The 27,698-nt window shown below is 40.6% G+C and overlaps 1 protein-coding gene across 3 annotated transcripts in view; it reads right to left on the bottom strand.

Annotated features, from left to right (window-relative positions):
• The window catches only part of EIF2AK4 (eukaryotic translation initiation factor 2 alpha kinase 4), a 3,701,979-nt gene that overhangs the window by 203,295 nt on the left and 3,470,986 nt on the right, over positions 1-27,698 (bottom strand). For all 3 annotated transcript variants that reach the window (XM_044073832.1, XM_044073831.1, XM_044073833.1), the window contains one exon: positions 9,051-9,095. In XM_044073832.1, the coding sequence (XP_043929767.1) occupies positions 9,051-9,095 (45 nt within the window). The remainder of the gene's footprint in view (positions 1-9,050; positions 9,096-27,698) is intronic.

The raw sequence follows: 27,698 nt of genomic DNA, 5'->3' as shown, positions 1-27,698 counted from the left end.
CAGTATCTGGTTGATTGATCTAGTATAGATTCCCTTTTAGTGGCCTTATCAATATGTGTGAGATAATCTATGCATTGGGTGACGTTATACAGGTTAATGTGGTGGGTGGGGGTAGGAGAGTGGATGGAGTTCCAGTTGATGTTAACGTCGCCTAACACAATAGTTTCTTGGGGAAGGGAGTGGGAGGCCCAGTGAAGTATGGATTCTAGAGTGGTTAGGTTATCACCTGAGGGTATGTAGATACCCAGTAAGTTTAGGTACTTATGTTGGTTTAAGGAGAGTTTTAAAAATATAGTTTCTGCCTTTTTTTTTTTTTTTTTTTGCTGTTGGGGGTTTCCTTTTGTAGGTGTTGAAGTTTTAGGTTGGTTTTGTGAAGCAGGACTATCCCTCTACCTCTTTTGTGTAGCCGGTCTGCCCTGAGAATGTAATAACTGGCTGGGGTAATGGAATTGTCCTTTATATGTGGTTTAAAGCCACATCTCTGTGATGAGTATAATATCGAGGTTACATAACGAGATGGTGGCATGAAGTTGTTCTGAATCATAATACTGTGGATGTTCAAGTTTAGTATAAGTCAGTGGATTTGTGTTTAGATGGAAGGTGGAAGTTGCATGGGTTATTTGTAGGGATTGCTGGACCTGGGTTGGGGTGAATATCCTCTCCTAGTAGTAACTGAGTAGTTATGCTGGTGATAGTTTTTAGGTAGTGCCTGATTAGTGAGTGGAAATGAAAACCTGGTTGCTTTTTAGATGGAGAGAAGTAATAAATAGGAGAGGTAAGATGTATGGGAGGTTGGCTGTACACAGCTGGGAATATGCTTGTCTGAATGGGGGTACTGGTAATGTTGTGGGGTAGGGTGGGGGATTTGAAGATGATGCAATGAGTGATTGTGAAGTGATAAGAGGTGCTAATGGAGGCTATGGAGAGACAGGTGAGTAGGGAAGCTAGTAGCAGGAGGGTATAATGGAGTCGAGACTGAGGAATGGAATCGAGACTGAGGAATGTGGGTCATAGTGGGAATGGTGTTATGTAGGGAGAGGTGGTTACTGTACTTGAGGAGGGTGTGGTTTGGGTGAGAAGGAGAAGCATGTTTTTATATTGTTTTAGTAGGAGGTCTGGACCAAGAAGAGGGAGTTACATTGGGTGAGGTTTTGTTGATGAAGATGGAGTGTGGGTGGAATAGTCAGTGGTCTGTGATGTTTGATTGGATGGTGGGTGTGGTTCAGAGGGTCAGGTGATCTGAGTTTAGAATAAATCTAGAGGTAGTGGGGGAGGTGGAAATTGTGGGCAGGGTAGGGGGGGAATGCAGAACTGGTGCCAAAAATCTATCATGCGGTATCATGCAGTAGTCAGCCTGGTAAGTAAGTTGTATCTTAATCTGTACCAGGGATCTAGATAACCTGCACCAGAATTAAATATAAGGTAGATTTAAGGTTTGAGAGTAAAGGGTGATAGCATGGCCTAGCGTGTATATCGTGATACTTTGCACTGAGCATTTGTTTTTAGTCACCACTTGGGAACTGGCCCAGGAAGCCAGAAGGTGGGATGGATAGCTTGGCAGAGAGATAAATGGCCTTCTCCACTCTACTGATATCTGTAGAGAGGAGAGCGATATCTGGATATCTGCTGCCACCTAGCTGGATAGTAAAATCAGTGTCAGAGGCACAACAATTGGAAACGGGTGGAATTGGGAGGTTGCACTATTGGGCAAAAGTTAGTCTTGTGTGTATGTTGTCCTGTAACCGCTTTTACAGTAGAGATAATATGCTAGCACCTACGTTGCCACTCTGTTGAAGGGCTCAGTTTAGCTGGTGGTTTTTGGCAGTAGAAACCCGTCCTGAGTACGAAAGAAAATCACCGGATGGGTGTATATGTGGATGGGGAGACTAGTGCAAGTAACTTGACTGGCTGAAAAAAAAAAACAAAAAAGAAGGGGGAAATGTCATGAGTAAATGTATAAAATGGTTCAACAGAGCAGTAATCTGTACTACCTGGACTTATTGGTTATATAACACTGTATGCCTGATTTTTACTAATGGACATAGGTATATTCAAGCAATGCAGTAGAAAAAAAACCTTCCTGTTGATGCACATATCAGACAGCCCACTGCAGCTGGGATCAGTAATTGGGTTTATAACAGACAGGTAAATTCTTAGCTATGTCTATGTGCCTGGTGTAACCTGTAACTGAGATCGAGATTAGCCTAATGGACAGAGTACCCTATGCACTGTGACCTGGACAATACGCGGTATGGCAAATCTGCATCATTTTATTAGATCAACAGGTATAAAGCCTCTCTAAACAGGGTAGCTCAATTATTGTCTGTGTCCAGGTGCCTGATCTAATCTGTAGCTGAGAACGGGGTTAGCTTAATTAGATACCAAACAATCTGTGTACTGTGACTTGGTCAACATGCAGTAAAGCGAGTTTGCAATGGTTTCCTACTCAAACAGGTATAAAGCTTTTCTAACCACGGTAACCTGGCCAATACACAATAAGCCTGGGCATAAGAGTTGGATAACTATGGCCTTAAAAGCCAAAGTGGCAGAAGCATATACTTTCTTTTCCAGCCTCTTCATAGCCCAACTAACTTCATCAGAGGGAAGAAGCTTGGATGAGGACAAAAGTTTGGACAGCTTATCAGCAGAAAAAGAGACCACCACAGGGTCTGAAGGACACTTGTAGAGATACTTAAAGGCCTCAATCATCCTATAAAAATGATCAGGCTTCTTAGGGGCCAGAGGATGGGAATCAGAGACTAAAAGGGCAGCTGCAAATGTATCCAGCAAGGCATCCAACACAGGAGAACAAATCTCAAAAGCTCTTAATACCTCTTTTGAATATCAGAGACTTGTGAACAATCCCATTTAAAATGCTCCAGTATGTGAACTACTGTATCTCCAAAAGACAATTCCTCAAAAGGAGACTCAGGACTCACAGAATCCACTTCCACAGACCCATAGTCTAAAGGTGAGGTAATCGGTGAGAAATAGGCAAATGACTCATCCCCAAAGTCCCCTTCTTCATCTGAAGACTCAGACTTCCTAGTCCTTTTGGCAAGAGTAAAGGACCAAGTAGAAGCAGGGACACCTCCCTGAGGAGGTCTAAAAATCATCAGGGCATTGAGCAATCCCTGGTAATGGAAAGAATGTGCTTGACTTTCTGTTTCTTCTTCAGATGGATATCAGCTTTCAGTAACCTAGTAGGCTCTAAGCCATGCCTAGATTCGATAAGGGTACCTGGGACTTCTTCCCTAACCAGAAACTAAGGAATCCCCATAGGCTCCTTCCCACTAAATGTTCACAGCAGATGTCTGCAAAGCCTCACAGGACATGTAAGAAGTTGGTTTCGTGATGGCATCCCTTAGAACCACAGCACAAAAAACCAGTGTCAGCATCAGACAGTCTTCGGGCTCTTCACTCACCTTGAGACAGATGTCTGGCACAAGCTGGGCAGCAGTAGCTTCAGACTTAGACTTCTTAGTCTTCTTAAGAGATGGCCGTTAACGCAGGACAGGCAGATTTGGTCACAGTACCCTGGGCCAAAAATTTGAGACGTTGGTTCTCAAGGCAGATGGAAAGAGAGGACAGATGTCTGCAAGCATTTTAGGAACAAAATCCTGACAAGTGGCACAGCGAGTATGGTTGTGTGAAGCACCTAAGCACAATGAACAAACAATTATTGTGGTGACCTTAATGAGGTATCTGTGTCTCATGCTAATATTTTCCTTACCAGGATGACAATAACTCCAAGTATATAAGTAAAAGAAGGAACCTAAATGGCTTGGTAGAAACCAGTTCAGCAAAGGGTGCTCAGACTGATGTTGAAGTGTGGCATTCAGATTGGTGGCAAAGAAGTTCTGAGTATCCATAATGCTTATGTCACCACACCGGGGTGGGAAGCATAAGGCTGACATACGATGCTGGAAGGATGTAGTGTCTTTTACACTGGACAGACATTGGGTTATCCTTGGCAGGAGGTCCCTTAGGTGATTAACACTGCAACACTGACATGGAAGGACATAATAATTTTCCACTCCTTCAAGTACTTTAGAGATAGCTGTTTAGAATATCTCTTGTGTTGAAGCAATACCAAATGAAAGTCTATGACACTTTAACCTTTCTAGTGGTATATTAAAAGTACACAACTTGGAGCTTGCACTATCTAAATTTGTTTAGAAAAACCTTGGTTTGCATCTAGTCCTAGAATTCCTTTCACCCATTTTCTTTAAGTAATTAGTATAGTTATGCAGGAAATATCTGTCGTATCACTGCACTGTTATCTGAGATGTCACTGTAACAATGTGATTAATTTTGAGCACACTACATCTTTGCTTTTACACTGTGAATTTGTTTTACCATTCTTATCTTCTTACAAGATTACATGCCCAGCAGTCTGACCTAACAGTGCCACTTAGTGGACAGAATAGTTCAACAATGTGCACAGAGCCATTATTTTCTGACAAACTTTAACATTCTTGACAAATCTAGTTTATTCTACATTCTGCCCATAAATTTTTTTCTTTTATTTTATCCTTTTGCTAACCAGGTTAGTCCCACTAAGCTAGTAGCCTCTTTTCAGGGAGAGACCCGAGGTAGCATTTACAGCACAACTACTACTAGGGGAAAATTGGCCAGGGCATTGGAGGAACTTACCCTACTCATGGTCAGAACTCATTGGTGTTAGTGTACTTGAGTACATGCTCACATCCCATTCTTAACGTGGAAGTGGCTGGGAGGACGGAGCACAAAATGGAAAGCCAACAGAAGGGACCGGATGTGAATGTCAGCTTGGAAAAAGTAAACATTGTAGAAGACTCAGAAGAGCTTTTCAGAGAAAACTGTTTGACCAAACTGAAAAGGCAGCTGGAGAGGATTGTATAGTTACAACCCTCCAACTGGGACGGTTGTGGGATGATTTCCTGCAAAAAATGATAAGCCAAAGTAAACTGGAGAATTAGGTTTCATGGGGGGACATTATGGAGAAAAATAAATGAAGGGGAATATAGAAGTGAGGTCAGGAGGTGGTAGTGGGGAAAAACAAAGAAAATGTATTCAGAGACAGTAGCAGCTATATAAGAAGGAACAAGAGAAAAATGTAAAGAGGACAGCGCAAAAAGAAAATTTGCGGAAAGAATACAAAGAAAAAGAGATCAAGAGCTAAACAGATACGAGGCATGTGGCAATATAATTTTATCTTTGAGTGTAAAAACACAAGAGGTAAGAGCATTTACTTTGATTACCAAAGAGACATTTTGTTATATTTTCTTTGAGACAGTACACGGTATGGTGAGATTTTTGTGTGAATATGAAAAAGACAAAACAACATATCCTTGGAATGAATATGTAATAAAAGCATCTTTTCAGGAAACTAAAAAGAAAGTTCACATACAGTTTCAAACCAAACTGGAGAGAGATACTTTAAAAGAACATTTTAAAAAAATGTAAAGAAATAATAGACATTTTAAAAATGTATGACAACAGGGGTTTATGGGTCATAGGATTGCAATGCCATTCTGAAAAACGGAAATGGAAAAAAATTATACATATTCTGAGAATTATAAATGTTGATGGTAAAGGTGTTGTAAAATACTGTAGGCAACCAAAGACGTTATTTCTGTGGAAATGGACATTTACTTAACTGTGACAAACAGAAATGATACATATGTGGTAAAATTTATTTATTTATTTATTTTATTTTACATTTGTTGACCGGGCTAGTTTAACTGGATACATGTCCATTTTCAGTAGAGGCCCGGGGAGAAAACAGGACATGAAACAAAAATGTGAACTTGAATGTTATAAATATAAAAAAGGGACATTTATGGATCGATTGTAAAGAAAAACAGAATGAGTTAAGTAGTATGAATCAGAGTAAAGAGAAACAACACGAAAGGAATGAAGATGAGATTGAAATACATGAAACTTTAGAAAAAGGGAGATAACTAAAACAAAACAATGAAAGAGATGAATTAGAAATAGAATCAGAAGTTACTGAAGAAAATACAAGCTGGAAAATGGTAAGAGTAAAAAATAATTCCATTGGTGGAAGAGTAGAAGATAGAAAAAGAAAATTTAAAGCCATTTGGTCCCGCGGTGGTGGTGCTGCGGTAGCATTGTCGCCTCACAGTTAGATGTTGCCCGTTCGATTCTCAGTTAGAGCGTCTTCTGTGTGTCGACATGCGTGAATGGGCGTTCCTTCGTTGAAGGTTGTGCGTTAGGCCCGGCAAGCCAGCACGTGAAAGTCTACTGCCAATCATTAGCGGATCGGAGTTCTGCTGTGGCGACCCCTAACCGGGAAAAGCCGAAAGACACAAAAAAATATAGAGTAAAGGAAGAAAGAGAGTGGATGCCTTGTGTAGCGAGTCTTAAAGCCCTTTCTATCAACTTAGTCTTCTACAAATTGCCGACAGGTGATCTGTGCTTGGCTTACAAGGCAAACGCAAACTCTACACTTGCAAATTTACTGCATATTTGTAGGTCAAAGAGTACCAGAAATGCAAGACCTGGGGACCTAAATTTTGTCTGTAACTTCAAACAAAACATACTGGAGAGACAGATATTTTCCCCAGAGACTGCCCCTCCTGTGGAACAGGCTTCCCATCCATATGGTGTGGAGTTCCTCTATTACCCAGTTTAAGCATAACCTAGACCACTGGATGGAGAATAGGAAATTTACATTGAGCCTGGCACCCATGTCTATTATGGACAGCAGTGGCTTATAAATGCCTGGCCCTCAATGTCCTATTTGGATACAGGACATCATTATTATTTTGAGAAAACATGGCTAGGCTTAGAAAGGCCCCCTGGCCCATTAGCCTAGTAACAATCTATGAATCTATAACATATAATTTCTTATAAGAAATTAATATAGAATGGCAACTCCTAAACTCCTCAACATGTTAGCTGATGCATTTTATAATAATATTTTTTGTAAAAAAAAAACAATTTTCTGTTCAAAGAACATATAATACATAAAAAATTGTGTGTAAGTGTAAATATGCACAATAAATGAAAATACAAATAAAAATAAGAATGAAAATGAATATAAAATATATATGTACATGGTCCATCAATCCTTAGCTGCCCTAATTTGTAACTGGGTTAGTAGAAATGTGGTCATTAAGACCTGACTTTTGCACAGTATCCAACCTAAGCTGCCAGAGGAGTTCCTTGCATTCAATCCTTTTTTCCCAGGCTCCACCCCTGGCATCCACTGGAATTATTTCTAAAATGCCAAAAACAAATTTTTTGAACTCTTCGCATACACAAGTGTGTCTAAAAAGTGTGTTCTTGTGTTCTTATGATTGCCTCTTTTTATGTTGTACAGATATTCATAAATTCTTTTAGACAAATTTCTCTCTGTTTTCCCTACGTAAAATAAGTGGCAAACATTACAGAGGGACAAGTATACGAGAGAGTTAGGAAAAATGACATTTATGTTTTTGGAAAGGGTGTACCCCTTGGATATGCTCACTACTCTTAGGAAGGAAGTAGAGGACAACATGGGGAAACAAATTCCCTTGCACAATGGGTAAACCTGAATTTTTATGTAAAATAGGTCAGAATAACACTATGGACATTGACTATTTCAAAAATGCTATGGTTATAAAGTATAATAAAATGAACCACAAAATAAAAAGTTATTTCACATAAAGACTAACAGATTGGTGGAAAATGTCCTCCACATCACTGCCCACAGACAGAGGTGTGACTCATCAGAAGATAATCAGTAAGAAGTCCATAGTCAGTTGTTTGGATCACTCAAACTTGTATTACACTTGTTTGAAAATGAAGTTATCATTGCTGCTTTACAAACACACAAGAAAAATGCTACTGCTTGTATCTATTTTGTCAGTGCTACAATCTCACAGACTTAAGGAGAAAGACAGACAGGCTTTACACTATTATGTTTGTTGAGATCAATGACTAATTGGATCATGTGTAAGACATCTGCTAGGACACTGGAGAAAAAAATCAATGTCAGTATGCTCCAGCCTCTAAAATGCAAACTACCAAACTCAGCAAACAGGAGACAATGCAGAAGAAGGCATGTTCTCCCAGGGAGAATGACAGGGATTTGATGATCATATCAAAATGACGAAGTTGAAAAAATGGATGTCTACAGTAAAAAATAAAAGGAAATGGAGACATATCCATGTCTGTAGCAGCTTGATCAACTCTATCAAGGTTTGTGTGATACAAGAGCACCTTGATACCAATAAAAAGGACTGGAGACATCAGTGACATATGTTTCTCTTGACAAAGAAGCTACTCTTAGGACTGAGTTCAAACCTGTTCAAGCCATGCTCAATCAAGTTACCTAAAGAAAAAAAAATATTAGTGGGGATAAGATCAGCATCGTATCACCAACTACAATGGAAGCTAACAGTAACTGATTCCTTAGGAGAAATGTGAGAGTAAGTTTCTCAGGGGCTGTTAAAACTGGTTAGTTTCCCTGTAAAAAAAAAATATCTGTGATTCGCTGCTTCGAAGTTTTCGGTGGAGTCGTCTCACGTTTTTGACGTTAACTGTAAATTCAATAAAACAATGGCTCATTTTTATATATATATATTTACGTGTGTGTGTCTGTATATATATATATATATATATATATATATATATATATATATATATATATATATATTCACGTGTTTGTATGTATATATATATATATATATATATATACACATATATACATACACACACACACACACACACACACACACATATATATATATATATATATATATATATATATATATATATATATATATACATACACACAAACATGCAGACATGCACACACATGTAAACATACCCATTTGCTAATCATTCCATCTTTACTGAAAGTCTACTTCTGCTGTTATTAGTGTAAAGCAAGTAAATAATACTTAAGTATTAAAATTAATAAAATACTGGTTTTCATTATTTAAACTTCCCAGCATATAATGTAAAGCATTTTAATGCAGAAACACACAAAAATGTGCCAGAGGAAAAAAGATGCAATATACAATGGCAAAATGGTTTCAGAATCTATCAAGTGTTACCTCTAATGTCAAGAAGTGGATTACAGTTTCTTTTGGTAGATCAACCTGTAACAGAAACAAAAAAATATTATATACTGTAATACCCACTAACAAATTACAGCAAGATATGAAACCACTGTCAGCAATAATATTCTGTGCAATGCAATATATCATCCAACTATATTTTTATTAACAAACACACAAAACGCTGCTACAAGTTCTACTATTCACAATTAATTGCTTCAATAACTGAACTAAAAGGCATCAACAAAGTACTACACCCACTGCCAGCACACATCCCAGACAAGCACTGCCAACTACTACTGCCCATCTCATTAACTATACCTACTGCCAGCATATCACACACAAACATTGCCAGCTACTACTGCCTCTCATTAACTACACCCACTGCCAGCACACATGCCAAATTCTGCCACCTACTACTGCCCATCTCATTAACTATACCCACTGCCAGCATATCACACCCAAACATTGCCAGCTACTACTGCCTATCTCATTAACTACACCCACTGCCAGCACATATCCCATACAAACACTGCCACCTACTACTGCCCATCTCATTAAGTATACCCACTGCCAGTGAATGTCACATAAAAACACTGCCACCTACTACTGCCCATCTAATTAACTATACCCACTGCCATAGTATGACAAACACTGACACCTACTACTACCCATCTAATTAATTATACCCACTGCCAGCATACATCACATACAAACACTGTCACCTACTATTCCCCATCTCATTAACTATACCCATTGGCAGTATACGTTACATACAAACACTGGCACCTACTGCCCATCTGAAGTATATCCAGTGCCAGCACACATCACAAACACTGTCAACTACTACTGCCCATCTCATTAACTATCTCCATTGCCAGCACACATCACAAAGTGCCACCAACTACTGCTCATCTCATTAACTATACCCACTGCCAGCAGATGTATACTAACACTGCCACCCACTACTGCCATCTCGTTAAATATGCCCACTGCTAGCACACGTCACATACAGTGCCACCTACTACTGCCTATCTCATTAACTATAACCTTGCCAGCACTTCACATACAAACACTGCCACCTACTACTGCCCATCTAATTACCTAACCCCACTGCCAGCACACATCATACACAGTGCCACCAACTACTGCCCATCTCAAACCCCACCCTAGAACTAAAAAAAAATCTTTTTTTTTACTCTATCTTTGTTTCCTGGCCTATTTTAACACCTCAAAATCACTCTGTTTTATTTGTAATTTTAGCCTGTTTTCCACAACACGGCTACCAATGGGGCTTGACGTATCAACGTGATTTTGTTCTCCATCAATCCTTTCTCTTTTCCATAATGCTTTGTATGACTCATGCCAGATATAAGGAAGTAACTGTGAATTCCCATGCCACTGACATATAATGGGATTTGTGAGAGTCACTGTAATCTTCTTTACCTTCTGTAAAAGGGCTGCTTCTTTTCTGTCTCTAATCACCCTCATTTATGTTTGGCTTAGACCTTGTTTTACACTATACTTAGATGTTATCCAGCTACAGCCAGAAAGGTAACTAAATTGCAGGCCTTTTTTCAAGGGTTTCTTTTGTAGTTCAAGAGGAATTGACAGTCCTCATCCCCCACACTACTGCAAATGTGTTAAAACTGTCACTGCACTGAGAGACCTTTGCAGAATCAATTCCTCTTGGACTACAAAAGAAAACCCTGAACAAAGGCCTGCAATTCAGTTATTTTTTCTTGCTGTAGCTGGATTACTTCTAAGTATAGTGTAAAACAATGTCTGAGCCAAACATAAATGAGGGTTTAGTTCTAGGGTGGAGTTTTCCTTTAATTATACCCACTGCCAGCACATATCACATACAAACACTGCCACCTACTGCCCATCTCATTAACTACACAAACTGCCAGCACAAGTCACAAACACTGCCACCTACTACTGCCCATCTCTACCTATACCTACTGCCAGCGCGTCACATACAAACACTGCCCCCTACTACTGCCCATCTCATTAGTTATACCCAATGCCAGCACACGTCACATACAAACACTGCCATATACTACTTGCCCATCTGATTAACTATATCCACTGCCAACACAACTCACAAACACAGTGCCATCTACTGCCCAGCTTAACTATACCCACTGCCAGCACATCACATAAAAACACTGCCATATACTACTGCCCATCATATTAATTATGCCCAATGCCAGCACATCACAAACACTGCCACCTACTACTGCCCATCTCATTAATTATACCTACTGCCAGCACACATCACATACAAACACTACCACCTACTACTGCCCATCTTATTAACTATATCCACTTCCAACACACCTCTCTCACACAGCCAAACCAACACACATATGCATAAATATACAATGACCCTATTACTGTCTAGCTCATGAACTATATGCACTGCTAACACACACACACACACACACACACACACACACACACACACACACACACACACACACACACACACACACACAGCTCCATTACTGGCCATCTCATGAACTACATTACTACTCACTGAGAAAACACACCACAAATGCAAACACACTGACCCTATAACTTGCCATCTCATAAACTACACCCAACTGCAGACACTCCACATATGCAAACACCACCTACTGGCCATGTTGGGAACTACACCCACTGCCAATACACAAAACACTTTAGTCATGAACTACACAAGCATGTCCTGTATAAACACTGTTCCCTATAATTAGTTTCTCATGAACTGCACAAACTGCGAACACACCTAATATTCGCACACATTGCCCCCAATTACTGGCCATATAATGAACTGCACCCACTGTGAACACACAATGCACACACTGCCCCCTACTGCTGGTCATCTCATGAACTGCACCAACTGTGAATACACCTAATATATGCAAACTGCCCCTATTACTGGCCATCTCATGAACTGCACTATTAGGAACACACTTAATATATAGATACTGCCTCCTATTACTGGCCATTTCATGAACTACACCATGTGCTAACACACACTGCCCCCTATTACCGCATATCTCATGAAATGCACCATCACAAACACAATATACATGCACTGCCTCCTATTATTGGCAATCACATGAACTACACCCAGTACTAACATGTGTTATCTACAAACACCATCCCCTATTACTGGTCATATAATTAACTTCATCCGCTGTGAACACTGGGTGCTCGCTTCTATAACTAAGCAAAAATTTAAGACTCTCTCTGAAACTCCATCTGTCCTGCTAGCAAAAACAAAAGAGGTTTGCCAACTCCTCATATATGCTCACTTCATAGCTCAAGTCACACAGATAAAATGCAATACTCTCTCTGAAACAGCATATTTTCTGTTAACAAAAAAACAAAAGAAGCTTGACAACTGCTTACACATCTTGAATTCTTACCTCAGTCACACTGGTTACATAGACTCATAGGTTCATACTAGGCTATCTGCCCTGGGGCAATTATAAGCCTAGCCCGATTCTGTATGGCTTACGCCACCCCTTGATTTGAGTATACTGTGCCCCTTTTAAGGTTTAGTTTACTGTGCCTCTGTCTAATAGTGACATGGGTGTAATCCCTGGGACAAACCTACGATCCCCCATCCACCTATCGAGATTCTTCTTGAAGAGATTCAGTGAGGTGCTCTGCCTCAAATGAACTGGAATTCTCTTCCAGAGCGAAGGGAGCCTCTGGGTTATGAACCTGTCCCTCCAGCACGTTCTATTTATTTCTGTGCTGAGGTTCAAGTCCCTCGAGCGTGTGGCTCTAAGGGATTTAGATTTACTGAGGTGGAGCATGTCCATTAATTCTGGATTTGACATAGCTTTGTATGTCAGGCATAGATCGCCTCGAAGTAGGCGGTATGCAACTGAGTAGAGCTGGAGTTTTTTTAACCGAGCATCATATGGCATCTGTTTGAGACCCTTGATCCTCTTGGTGAGATACTTTTGGGGTCTTTCTAATTGCTGCAGGTGTCGGATAAGGTACATCCCAAAGGGGGCATTGTATTCTATGATGGGCCTGATGAGGGATGAATAAAGGGGCACGATTACCTCTCTTGATCTAGATGTGAAACCCTTCGTGATGAGGTGGGCTATGTAGAAGGTCTTTCTAACCACTTTGGCAATGTGGTTTTCAAAGGCGAGATTGCTATCAACTTGGGTCCCCAGGTCCCTAATAACTTTCTCTGTACTTAATGGGTTTCCGCCTATGTGGTAATTTGTGGGCACATTGTTTTTGCCAAAGGGTATGACTATACATTTTTTGGCATTTAGCTTTAAACCATGGCACTGGCACCAGTTATCTGTCTCTGTAAGACCTTTTGGAAGGATGTTTGTGTCAACTGGAGAGTTGATTATGGCGCCCAGTTTGCAGTCATCTGCGAACTTGGTGAGCCATAGTCCTCCCACGTTTGCCTGTACCTCGGAAAAGTATATACCAAACAAGAGTGGTCCCAGGACAGAACCCTGTGGGACGCCACTTGTGACCTGTTTCGAGTCGGACATGGCTCCAGCAACTCTCACTCTGTGGGTTCTGTCTTTGAGCCAGTTTGCGACCCATCATGTGACATAGGGGTTTATATTTAAGCTGGATAGCTTATCTATGATGCCCGAGTGGGGTATTGTGTCAAATGCCTTTGCAAGGTCCAGATAGACTGTGTGGACTACCTTCCCTTCATCTATGGCTTTGGTGACTGTTTAGAAGAAGTCAACCAGGTTCAAAAGGCAGGATCTGCCCTTGACAAAGCCGAACTGGGTAGGATCTAGTGTCTGTAGGTCCCCAATGTCTTTGTTTATGAGCTCCATGATGATCCTCTCCATAGCCTTGCAGACTAAGCTAGTCAGGCTTATGGGGCGATAGTTTCAGGGTCCGTAGAGGCTCCACCTTTGTGGAGTGGGACCACTGTTGCTGTACGCCATTCTGTGGGCACATATCCTGTAGTGAGGCTGAGATTGTATAGCTGTTTTATTTGAGGGATTAGTTCCTCTTGGAGTTCATGTAGGACGCAACCTGGGACGCCATCTGGTCCCATGGAAGCAGTGTTTTTGCTTTGGAGAGGGCAGCCTTCACCTGAGCATCAGAGATGTTTGGGAGGCAGCCCTCTGCTGGGATAGATACTTGCTCTTTGGGGGGGAGGGGGGGGAGAGAAGTGTGCACCGAACCTGTCTGCCCGGATATTGGCGATGTCTGTGGCTTCAGTATGTATTTTGTCATTTAGAATCAAGTGTGAACAAGTCTCGGAGTTGCACCCCAGGTTTCTCACATAACTGAAAAAGCCTTATGATTGTCTTTGGTGTCCTGTGCAATTTTTCTCTCAAGCTGGCCTTGGAGGATTTTATGAGGGATCGTAATTTTTGCTAGTACTGATCAGAGATGCCTTCCCTATTAGGGATTTTGCTCTATCATGTAGTAGCTTCCTCCTTCTGTTGTACAGTTTATTTATGGCAGGGGTCCACCAGACTGGATGCCTGCCTTTGGATGATTGGGTCTTGGTTTTGTTTGGGATAGCATGATCCATGCATTCCTGGAGATGTCCGTAGAATGCGTTTATATAGGATTCTGCAGTTTGGGCCATAGTTTCTACTGGCCCTGGGGCCCTGAAGGATTCCACTTCGGTTTTGAGAAGTGAGAAGTTCGCTTTTGAGAAGTTTTTCACTGTGGTTTTCTGGGCTGGGGGTGGGGTCGGGATGTGGACATCCAGTGAAATTAATTTATGGTCTGATCATTGATGTACTGGGTAAGCGTAGGAACATAAGTCCCATATGCATGCACAGTACATCAAAACTAAAAAGCAGTATACCACAACCGGCGGAAGAACAGTAATCCGCCGTTATACAAAGACATTATTTAAGAAAAGTAAGTTTTTTTTTTTCTTAAATAATGTCATTGTATAATAGCAGTAACTGACTCTGTGGTTATGGTATATTGAAGATTTACCCACAGTTGCCTTTATTTAAGAAGTGAGAAGTTCGCTTTTGAGAAGTTTTTCACTGTGGTTTTCTGGGCTGGGGGTGGGGTCGGGATGTGGACATCCAGTGAAATTAATTTATGGTCTGATCTTACCAATGAGGGATATACTTCTGGTGTGGAGCATAGAGTCCCCCATGTTGGTAATGATCAGGTCAAGTATGTTGCCCCCTCTTGTGGGAGTGGTGACTAGTTGTTCCACAGCATTTGAGTTTATAATTTCCAGGAACCTTTGGGCTAAGGTGCTGGGGCTTGAGTAGTGCTCCCAGTCAATCTTTGGGTAGTTGAAGTCACCCAATATAATGGTGTTCGGAGAGATCTTCATGTTCTCCAATGTTTTCAGGAAAGCAGAGTGGGATTCCTGACTTTGAGAGGGTGGTCTGTAGGATGCTATAAACTGAAAAGCAGTCTTGCCCACTGTTAGTTGCACATGGATGGTCTCCGATACTTCGTGCAATGCCACTAACCTGGAGGTGTGGATATCCTTGATAAATATGGAAACTCCCCCTCCTTTTGTGGTTTAGCAGGGAACTCTGGGTATCGTGATGTTAGTTTAAGACAACTGTATTATTCACTTAAGATTTACAGTGGATTGCTATTCTACTTACTTACTAGTGTCTGTTGTCTTATAATAGTAGTGAGAGTGCAGTATCACATCACAGACGCCATGCTTACAATCTTAAACAATATTTATTATATGAATGGCTGGCCTTTTTCTTCTTCCGGTAATTGATTATAATGTTACACCTTTAAACAATATTTATTGTATTACTGGGTGGCCTTTTTCGCCTTCAGGTTTATTACTTATAATGCTTACAACCACAAATAATATTTATTATATTACTGGTTTGCCATTTCCCCCTTCACATAATTGGTTATAATGCTTACAACTTTAAACAATAATTATTATAGTACTGTCAGGCCTTTTTCTCCTTCTGGTAATTGGTTATAATGCTTAACCTTAAATAATAAAGCAATAACCAATGACGTTGTGTGGTATATTGAAGATTTACCAATGGTTGGTGTGGTTTAATCACGAGGGCGAAGCCCGAGTGATTAAACAAAGGCAACTGTGGGTAAATCTTCAATATACCATAACCACAGAGTCAGTTACTGCTATTATACAATGACATTATTTAAGAAAAAAAAAAACTTACTTTTCTTAAATAATGTCTTTGTATAACGGCATATTACTGTTCTTCCGCCGGTTGTGGTATACTGCTTTTTAGTTTTGATGTACTGTGCATGCATATGGGACTTACGTTCCTACGCTTACCCAGTATATCAATGTTTTGAAATGGAAGCAACGGAGAAAAGAAAGTCTCTGTTGCTCCGTTTTCTCTTTTTTTTTAATTGTAAAAAAAAAAAAAAAAAGGTTTTGGGGCACTTTATACCAACAGAAAAAAGTCTGGGTGACCAGACCTGTTTCCGTTGGTATACAGTGGGATTTTACAACTGGTACGCTGGTTGGGCTGGGCCAATCAGCGGGCACATTTTCCAATAGTAATAGGGAGTCATTGTATAATATTTATTATATTACTGGCTGACCTTTTTCCCCTACAGGCAATTGATTACATTCTTGCTGCTTCTACCTCAACCACATTTAGTGTGTTCCTCTCCTTTCTGTAAACCTTCCTGCACTCATGTTTGCTTGCTATGAAAGTGTAACTGTCTTGAGGAAAACTCCTGTAGATTCATATTGTTTTGCAGTACTGTACTCATTCTGAACAGCTCTACTGTAAATGCAGTCTGGAGTAACATATCCCTTGTGCTTGCAAAACATGTGTTAGGCTAATGTTCCTGTTACATAAAATTGCACCACTGACAGCATAACAAAGAGAGACTCCTACTGCTGGGGTTGGGGCAGTTTGCCACTATTCTCCTTTCCCACAGCCACCCCTAGTGATACTGCATTTTTAGGAGCCGTTCTTCACCCATAATTCCACCTACTTCCTACCCCTCTTAAAGGAGCACACACAAATACAGACATACTCTGGGCACAAGAATACACACACAAAATTCCTAACCCATCAGCCTGTATTTAAACACTTGAACTTTCTTTCCTCTCTTATATTTACTAACTAACCACAGTGATCACAACCTACACCATCCACCTCACTCAGCTATCTACTCCTACCCCTCATATATTCATACCCCACTGTTCTAGCTCCTGTTTCTCTGATGCATCTCTTTACAAAGCTACATGCCAAGTTTCTTTTAAATATTACTGCAGCCTTACTCTTACTGTTTTATCCTACAACTTATCATATATCACTCAATCTTGTACTCATTTCTCCTACTATGTGCTCCACTCTAACCATTAAAACCACCTTAAATCACCACTAATCGCTTCCAGTATATACAAAGACTCACTCAATCTTTACTTCAAATTTAACTGACTAAACCCTGATACATACCACACCAAAACAAAACCAGTTAAATCAAACCAAGCTTACCAAACAGATAATTTCCCCTCTCTCTCTCTTACCACTCTGTGGTGATATTTATCCCAACTCAGGCCCTTTCTCCCATCCTAACTCCCCAGTAGCCTCCAAAACTCATCCCAAGCTAATGTTCCTCCTATTCAGCCCACCCATGTCCTTCCAAAACAGGGACCAGACCAACATAATTAAAACCCAATTCACTTATCACAAACTCAGCCAGTTAAAATTTATTTCCTTAAATACCTGTAGCAGCTATAATAAAATTTCAGAAGTCCATGCTTGGATCTCCCACAGTACATCATAGATTCTGTCCATAACTGAAACATGGCTAAAACTCCATACACTTGATTCTGAAATATCACTCCCTGATCATAATATCATGGATGAAGGAACTATGGTGGTGTAGTAGCTTTACTACACCCTGACTATCTTGAAATCCTACTCTACAATAAACCTATTCCTAAATTCCATAATGCTGAACTCCTCATCTCCAATCTTAAACTAAATAATCATAAGTAACTATATATTATAGTACTCAATACACCCCCAGGTAATAATGCTACAATCCTATATAACATTCTAAACTGAATTTCACATACAATTTCTAATGAAAAGAAAAGATAATCCTTAACTTCGACTGTCAGATTATCTATACAAAATATCCATCAACTAGCCTGAACCTATTTGGACTAACTCAGCTCATTTCCTCCCCAACGTTATAACTATCCCCAAAACAGTGGCTGAATTCTCAACTGGATATAGGTGTCAGTGATCACCTCCCTGTATATGCACGCAGACTCAGTACCCATCATGTCAAACACTTAAAACTTCTCTTAACCTCACTAATGTTAACCCTGATACATTTAAGAACATTCTAGGCTCCCTTAGCTGGTCTATCCTGAAAATTAATTGACTCATTGAAGATGTACACAAATTTAACTCACTTTTCCTAAAACCCTTAATAGTCTGGCTCCAACTAGAAAAGAATAACAAAGAATAACCATATATCTTGGTTATACACTCAAACAGGCACCTAATATATGAAAGCGATAGGGCTTGAAAAAAAAATAGTTAAAATATAGATCTCCCCACACCCTATAACACTTTAAAGAATGACGTAACCATTCTAAAAGGCAGATTATCACAGACAATAAAATCTACTTCAGTAAACCCTTACTAAATCAGTCTACCAACCCTAAAAAAAATTCTGGTCATGTATTAATAGTGTACTCCACCATGGAGCATCCACCACTCCTAATCCTGCTCCAAACAACACTCCCTCCAAAATAGTTGCTCAATTTAAAACCCATTTTATAGAAAGCATTAAAGCCCTTACTAAAGATTTTCCTCCCATCAATCCTAACATGCCTTCTCTTCAGACAGCAAACACCTACTCTTTCACCCTAAAACCCATCCCAACCTCCTACACCAAACCGCTACTTCTCAAACTGAAAACCTGTTCTTCAGTAGATAATCTCTCAGCACAATAACTCAGGATGGCTTCCAAGTCCATAGCCTATCCTGTGTCTCTTCTAATTAACAAATCTGTCAAGGAATTGCACTATCCTTCTCAACAAAAAAAATTCTTCAACATCCTCCTCCATAAACAAGGGACCTCATCTGACATAACCAATTTCAAACCTATCACCATATTATCAACTTTGTCAATAATTCTGGAGAAGTGCATTCACAAGCAACTTCTTCAACACAGTCTTCAGGAAAAGCTCATGACCCCCACACAGCATAGTTTTAAACCCATCCATAGCACTACTATGGCCTTATTAACTTTCATGGTTACTATTAACAAAGCCACAGACGAAGGCAAACTTGCTTCCTCTGTATTCCTTGATTTCTCTAAGGCTTCTGCCCTAGTGCCTCACCAAAAACTCATCTACCAACTGTCTTCCCTTGATTATCACAATCCAAACTACTACAGTTTAACAACTACTTAACTGATAGAGATCAGTCTGTTAAATTGCTCTCCACTTTTATTCCCCTCCTTTCTGTCAATACTGGTGTGCCACAGGGTTCCATTCTTGGCTCTCTACTCCTTGATATATTCACTAACAATTTAAATCCTTTCAATAAGCTGATAATTTGACCTAATATGCACTTCCGATAACCTAATACAGCTTCAGAGAATTACTCAAGAAACCTTTAACTCTGTTGAAAGCTGGCTACAGGATAATCACCGGCTAATAAATCCACAAAAAACTAAATTATTTCTCTTTTTTCTAAAATTCCATTTCCAGGAAAAAAAAAATTCTATCTTAAATAATACCATTTGAAGTTACCCCACATACAAAACTACTTGGAATGACAATTGACAACAATCTTAAATTTGATTTACATATCCACAACAGCATAAAAAACTAGGCACCCCACACAGAGTAATGAAACTCCTTACAGCCTTTGTGAAAGTAACCCTAGTTACCACTTACCCACTCTTCTACATGGAGGCCCTATCATGACCAAACTACAGGCCTCACTTAGCTCTTAACTTGAACAGTGCTATAACAAAGTTGCCAGATTTGTTTGCAACAAACCTTACTGGACCCACCACTGTTTAGCAATAAAAACACTTAATTGGCTCAAGCTTCCTCAACACTCATCTTTTACTCAAGCTTACCTTAACCCCTAAAATTATCCATACCTCATCTGCCTGCTAAGCAATTAGACCCCTACTCCAATATTATCTTCCAAATTATCCTCTTTGGTCAAATAATAAACAGCTGCTTGCCATCTACAAACCACAAATAACTGCTAGGGTCAGTCTCTATTCCAATGGTGTACGTGGAACAGAATTCCTGTATTAATCAGGTCTATCACACACCTTCATCTTTTCAAACCATTACTAAAAGACTTCCTTTCTGCCTCTTGGCTCCATCTCTGCTCCTTATCTGGGCCATAGCTCTCTAACACCCTTCATCACCTTTCTTATACCTCCCTTTAAAGCACTAATCAGTTAACTTGCTTATCTCTTTCTAATACCTTACTTTACTGTACTTCTTAAACTACTATACCAACTTTTAATTACACAAACTACTATTCAACTGCTTCTCTTATCACTCAGACTTGCTTAACTCCTCCAATACCTCACTCTTTTGTATTTCTTAAATTACTCCTACCTATCTTATATACCACCCTTCTATCTACAAATGTTCAATACAAGGCTTGGAAATGTAATGTTTGAGAATATCAATATATACTTTATTGTACTGACCGTTATGTTATGTATTCACTGAAACTGCATTATAAAATGCATTACTGTAAATATCGATTGCATTAAATATGATACCGTGGAGCTTTTCTTCCCGAGCTTCCCCTGAAAAAGGGCACCTATGCCCAGTTGGATTTCCCTGGTAAACAACTATCAATAAATAAACAAACACATCTAATCTATACACACACACACTGAGCCTCTATTAATGTCAATTTCATGACCTACACCCACTGCTAATACACCCTAAACACATACTGCCCTTCTATCACTCTCCATAGGTTTATAGGTAGATACTAGGCTATCTGCCCTAGGGCATTTATAAGCCTAGCCAGAGTGCATTTGGCTTCCGCCTCCCTATTAGATTAGCCTACTGTGCGCCTCTGTAAAGTAGGTCACAGAAGGCACCCTTTGAAGATTAGTTTACTGTGCCTCTGTCTAGCAGGGACACAGGGGAGATCCCAGGGGTGAATTTGCGATTTCCCATCCAAGCGTCCAAATTCCGCTTGAAGAGGGTCAGCGAGGGGCTATGTCTAACATGAATTGGGATTCTATTCCAGAGTGAGGGGAGCCTCTGGGAAATGAATCTGTCCCTCCAGCATGTCCTACTTATTTTTGTGCTGAGGTTTAGGTCCCTGGAGCGTGTAGCTCTAAGGGACTTGGATTTTTTGAGGTGGAGCATGTCCATTAATTCTGGATTTGACATGGCTTTGTACGTCAGGCATACATCACCTCTGAGTAGGAGGTAAGCAACTGAGTAGAGCTGGAATTTCTTTAGTCGAGCTGCATAGGACATTTGTTTGTAGCCCATGATCCTCTTGGTGAGGTACTTTTGGGGTCTCTCCAGTTGCTGCAGGTGTCGGGTAAGGTACATCCCAAAAGGGGCATTGTATTCAATTATGGGCCTGATGAGTGATGAGTAGAGGGGCACAATAACCTCTCTTGATCTAGATGCAAACCCTTTCGTGATAAGGTGGGCTATATAGAAGGTCTTTCTAACCACTTTGGCAACGTGATTATCAAAGGAGAGATTACTATCTACGTTGGTCCCCAAATCTCTAATTACTTCTTCCGTACTTAATGGATTACCACCTATGGGGTAATTTGTGGGCACCTTGTTTTTCCCAAAGGGGATGACTATGCACTTTTTAGCATTTAGCTTGAGGCCGTGGCTCTGGCACCAAGCATCTGTCTCTGTGAGACCCTTTTGGAGGATGCTTGTGTCAGCTGGAGATTCGATTATGGCCCCCAGTTTGCAGTCATCTGCAAACTTTGTCAGCCATAATCCCCCTGTGTTAGCCTGAACCTCAGAGAAGTATACACCGAACAAGAGAGGTCCCAGAACTGAGCCCTGTGGGACGCCACTTGTAACTGGTTTGGATTCGGACATGGCACCTGTGATTCTGACCATGTGGGCTCTATCTCTGAGCCAGTTTGCAACCCATCTTGTGATATAGGGGTTGATATTTAAGCTGGTAAGCTTATTTATGATGCCCGAGTGGGGTATTGTGTCAAAGGCTTTTGCGAGGTCCAGGTAGGCTGTGTGGACTACCTTGCCCTAATCTATGGCTTTGGTAACTGTTTCAAAGAAATCAACTAGGTATAAGAGGCAAGATCTGTCCTTAACAAAGCCGAATTGGGTAGGGTCCAGTGTCTCGAGGTTCCCAATGTCTTTGTTTATGAGTTCCATGATAATACGCTCCATAGCTTTACAGACCAGACTAGTCAGGCTTATGGGGCGATAGTTTCCGGGGTCCGTTGTGGCACCACCTTTGTGGAGTGGGACCACTGTAGCTGTACGCCATTCTTTGGGTACATATCCTGTAGTAAGGCTAAGTCTGACTAGTGACTTAATGTGAGGGTTCAGTTCTTCTTGGAGCTCGTATAAGACACAGCCTGGGACACCGTCCGGTCCCATAGATGCTGTGTTTTTTGCTTTGGAGAGGACAGCTTTCACCTGTGCATCTGTGATGTCAGGGAGGTTACATTCAGTTGGGATAGGCATTTGCTCCTTTGGGGGGGAAGGGGGGGAGTTTGCGATGAATCTGTCTGCCAGGATGTTGGCTATGTCTGTAGGTTCGGTATATTTTGTACCGTTATGCAACAATTCAGAGCATATCTGGGAGTTTCCGCCCATGTTCCTGACATAACTAAAGAAGGCCTTGTGATTATCTTTAGTGTCTAGGGCAATTTTTCTTTCGAAACTGGCCTTTGATGATTTTATGAGGGATCAAAGTTTCTTGGTAATACTGATCAGAGATGCCTTCCCTTTTTGGGATTTTGCTCTGTCATGTAGTAGCTTCCTCCTTCTGTTGTATAGCTTATTTATGGCCGGGGTCCACCAGACCGGTCTCCTGTTTTTGGAGGAGTGAGTCTTGGTTTTATTTGGGATAGCACAATCCATGCATTCCTGCAGGTGCCCATAGAATGCATTTGTAAAGGATTCTGTGGATTGGGCTGTATTATCCTCTGGCCCAAGGGCTTTGAAGGATTCCACCTCAGTCTTGAGAAGTGCAAAGTTGGCTTTTGAGTAATTCTTTACAGTGATTTCCTTGGCTGGGGGTGGGGACGAGATATGGATGTCCAGGGAAATTTGTTTATGGTCTGATCTTACCAATGAGGGGTTTACCTCTGGTGTGGAACATACAGTCCCCATGTTGGTGATGACCAGGTCCAATATGTTGTTCCCTCTTGTGGGAGTGGTGACCAGTTGTTCCATTACGTTAGAGTTTATAAATTCAAGGAACCGTTGGGCGGGGGTGTTTGGGCTTAAGTAGCTTTCCCAATCAATGTTTGGGTAATTGAAGTCACCCAATAACATAGTGTTTGGAGAGGCCTTCATATTCTCCAGTGTTCTCAGGAATGCCAAGTGGGGTTCCTGTAATAGGGAGGGTGTTCTGTAGCAGGCTACAAACTGAAAGGCAGTCTTGCCCGCTGTTAGTTGCACATGGATGGTTTCCGATGCTTCGTGCAGTGCCACTAACCTGTAGGTGTAGGTATCTTTGATGAATACAGATACTCCCATCTCCTTTTGTGCTTCTGTCCGAGTTTTGGGGCCGAAACACATGGTATGAGTTATAACCTGGTAGTGCTGGGGTGCTCTCAGGAGCCTTGAACCAGGTTTCTGTTACTGCACAGACATCAGTTTTCTCCATACTGAGGAGAGCCTCGAGTGCATGCATCTTGAGGTTTAGACTTCTGGCATTGAGTAGCATTACCTTTAGTTTTTTTTATCCTTGGGTTGTCTATGGAGGTGGGTTTGTCCTTTGAGCCTTGCCTAAAAAAGGCACTATTGGGCTGGCAAGAGCCTTGGCCAGTATACGAAAGCCTAAAGGTGACAGGTGCAAGCTGTCCCTAGCGAAGCAACGTGGCTTGTCGAGCATGTCATCCCAGGCTGACAGACACTGCATCCCCTTTGAATGACACCAATACTTTAGTCAATTGTTGAAACTGATCATTTTGTCTTTAAACTGTGGCATCATTCTTGGTAAGGGCAAGATGCTACTCAAGGTCAGGGTCATACCAGCCTGTGCTACATGGTCAGAGAGCTCCTCTATGTCTCTTTTCATGCAGTCCAGGGAGGTACGTCTCAGGTCATTCACACCAGCATGGACAATGACGGAGTCATACTTGTACTTGCTTTGGAGTGACTTGAGTGCTTGCGTTATGTGGCGGATCCTGGCACCCAACAGGCAGCTTACAGTGACCCTCTCCTTGTTCAGTCTGGTAAGCAGGACGTCAGTGTGCCGGACAACAGAGTCCCCTATAACAAGTGTATTTGGTGTGTTGTTTGGCCTTAAGGGCTGTGGTTGTAAGGCACACTGATTTTGTGAGATATGTGATTCATGGGTATTGTTGAGGGGTGGCTGTTGCTTGGATATCTGCTTAGGAGGTCTTTGCTGTTTAGGCAGATTTTTATTTAGAGCCTCCGAGTATGTTTTTGTGTGTTTATGTGTTGGGTATGCAGATGCAATAGGTCTGTGTGAGACTGGATTTGTGGTGTGGGTGGTTACCTTTTCCTCCTGACTGACTGTGCCAGTCTTGGGTTGAGAGAGCTCTGCCTCCAGTTTGGCTGTGTAACTGCATCTCTCACATGTATTAGAGTTTGTTGGAAGGAGGACAGGGTTGTCTGTGTACATAAGGCAATTGTAACATTGCCTCAAAATTCCCAGATTCACCAGCTGGACTGGAGAGTAGCCTTGAAACTGACCCTTGGACATACCAGATTAGTATAGGGAACTTTTTTTTTACTGATCAGATGATTAGGAAAGGGAACTGATTTTTCACTTAATCAGGAAGGACGAATCGGGAGTCTAACACTTATGAGAAGTCAAGGAGGGTGTAGTGCTTTAGTTAGTTAGTGTTTCCTTATAAGAGCTGAGCAAGTGCAGGGCTTTAGAAAGAGAATAGAGTGATTACTTTGAGAGTTTGAACAGTTCTAAGGGAAAAAGTGAAGAGCAGACTTTGTGGAGCCTGGAATAGTTTAAACCTGTTTAGCCAGGGCTGCCCGACGCTGCTCAGTGCGCAAAACCGCGCAAAAAGAGACAGTTGTAGGGTTTTAAGAGAGAGAGATCAAGGAGTTTAGAATTGACCCAAAATGGCCGATAAAACTACAGCTTCTAGGCAGTAACCACTCCTCCAGGGACAGGCAGGCTGTTCAGTGTTAACCACTCCCACTGGTGAACACAGAGACTTCCCTTTAGCCCAAGCAAGCACTGGTCTTCTAGAAACTTCCAAACAGTTTAGAACAGCAAATCTGTAACTGAACTTTCTTAACTTTCAGAAAGTGGGAAAAGAGCAAGATTTTTTTTTTTTTTTTTTTTTGTTGTAGTTTAAACGTAGCAGAGATACACAAGCAGCAAAATAATCACAACAGTGCAATAAATGACCCCACACTTGAGTGCTAGGCCAAAATCAGGTAAAATGCAGTTTTTAGGGGAAAAAATGATTTTAAATTAAGTGCAACACAGGAAATGCAGTAAACAGGCTCTAGATATGTTCCAAGTACTGTTACTGTTACAGATATAAACTTTAGCAAAACGGAAAATGCCAAAAGTAGGCGGCAAAGCAGTAAAACTTAACAAAAAAATCAGAAGAAAATACTTAAAATTACAAAAGTGGCTCCTTTTCTTCTCTCAGTGTTTTCTCCCTTGGTAGGTGCTTCAGCAACAACTAGCAAGCCTGAAAAGACGCCAAAACCACGAGGCAGCCTGGTTTTAAGAGAGACAGATCAAGGAGTTTAGAATTGACCCAAAATGGCCAATAAAACTACAGCTTCTAGGTAGTAACCACTCCTCCAGGGACAGGCAGGCTGTTTAGTGTTAACCACTCCCACTGGTGAACACAGAGACTTCTCTTTAGCCCAAGCAAGACTGGCCTTCTAGAAACTTCCAAACAGTTCAGAACAGCAAATATGTAACTGAACTTTCTTAACTTTCAGAAAGTGGGAAAAAAGCAAGATTGTTTTTTTTTTTTTTTTCTCTTTGTTGTAGTTTAAAGGTAGCAGAGATACACAAGCAGCAAAATAATCACAACAGTGCAATAAATGACCCCACACTTGAGTGCTAGGCCAAAATCAGGTAAAATGCAGTTTTTAGAGAAAAAAAACGATTTTAAATTAAGTGCAACACAGGAAATGCAGTAAACAGGCTCTAGACCCACTTCATGAACTACACCCACTGTTACTACAGATAACATATAAACACTGCCCCCATTACTGACCATCTCTTTACCAACACACCTAATATACACACACACACACTGCCTCTATTACTGGCCTTCTTGTGAACTGCTTCCTTTGTCAGCACACCTCATATATGCACACAATGCCCCCTGTTACTGGCTATCACATGAAATACATCCACTGAAAACACAACTCGCATACAAACACTGGCTATCTCATCAACTATACTCACTGCCAATGCACCTCACGTACAAACAATGTTCCCTGTTGATGGTCACCTCATGTTTACTTATCTACAACTACCCATGCACCTTCTTACCTTACTTAAGATTCACATTCTTCACATATACTACCTGTACTTAAGACTCACATTCTTCATATATACCACCTGTTCAAATGCATCAATGTGTCAATCATACAGTGAAATTTTCATGGAACATGTAATATGCTGCCTATATCTGTTACAGCTCAACATACTTGTGTCCCTACTAATGTTGCTATTTTCTTTGAAGCACAGTGACTATTCACTTAATTTTATGTGGCATGTGAAATCCTATCAATGTTACAGATTTAACAGAAATTATTTAATTTGGGTATATAAATGTCTCATGAGTCAATAGATGAAAAATACTCTAAATGTATAAATAATAAAATGCAGTTCTTCACTAGAAATAATCATTTAATTATTTATTTTATTTACTGGCATTTGTTTACTGGGAAAGTCCAGTGGGCCAAAAAGAACCCATTTTCAGTGGAGGCCTGGGAAGAAAAGATCCACAGATACAACAGAGATGAGTGTACATAGTTCATTGAACAAAAATATAGAAAATGCATCATAAACACAAGTAATATAAAAAAACTGAGGTGCAATGTACAAGATACAATGAAAGGCATCAAAATACATCAGTAAAATAAGAATAAAAATTGAGGAACTGATATTAGTTAAAGCTGTCCGATAATTCAAGGCACATATAGATAATAGTTTATTTAGTCATCTATTTAGAATAAAAATGAATACAAAAGTGGGCAAGGGTTATTTTTATTTCAGAGCAGGTCATAGATGGAAATCATCATCCTAGGATGTGATGTCTGTAGAAAATTTGTACTGTTTTAACAGAAAATCGGACCAACGATGAGGGAATAAAGTTTATTAGACATTATCCACTTGGAGTATGGCGTGTAATCATCTAACATGAGGTCTTAACACCTAGTTATAACATAGTAATGTTGAGTTCTTACATCTAATCAAGTTTCTCTTTTTAACTCATTTACATTAGCAACAGCCAGTTTTTAGCTGCTTTCTGAAAATTCAA

Source organism: Protopterus annectens, chromosome 6.part0, assembly GCF_019279795.1.
Source record: "Protopterus annectens isolate FY-2018-M chromosome 6.part0, PAN1.0, whole genome shotgun sequence".
Lineage (NCBI taxonomy): Eukaryota > Metazoa > Chordata > Ceratodontiformes > Protopteridae > Protopterus > Protopterus annectens.
Note: the sequence above shows the minus strand (reverse complement) of the source record. Positions and strands in the feature narration are given on the sequence as shown.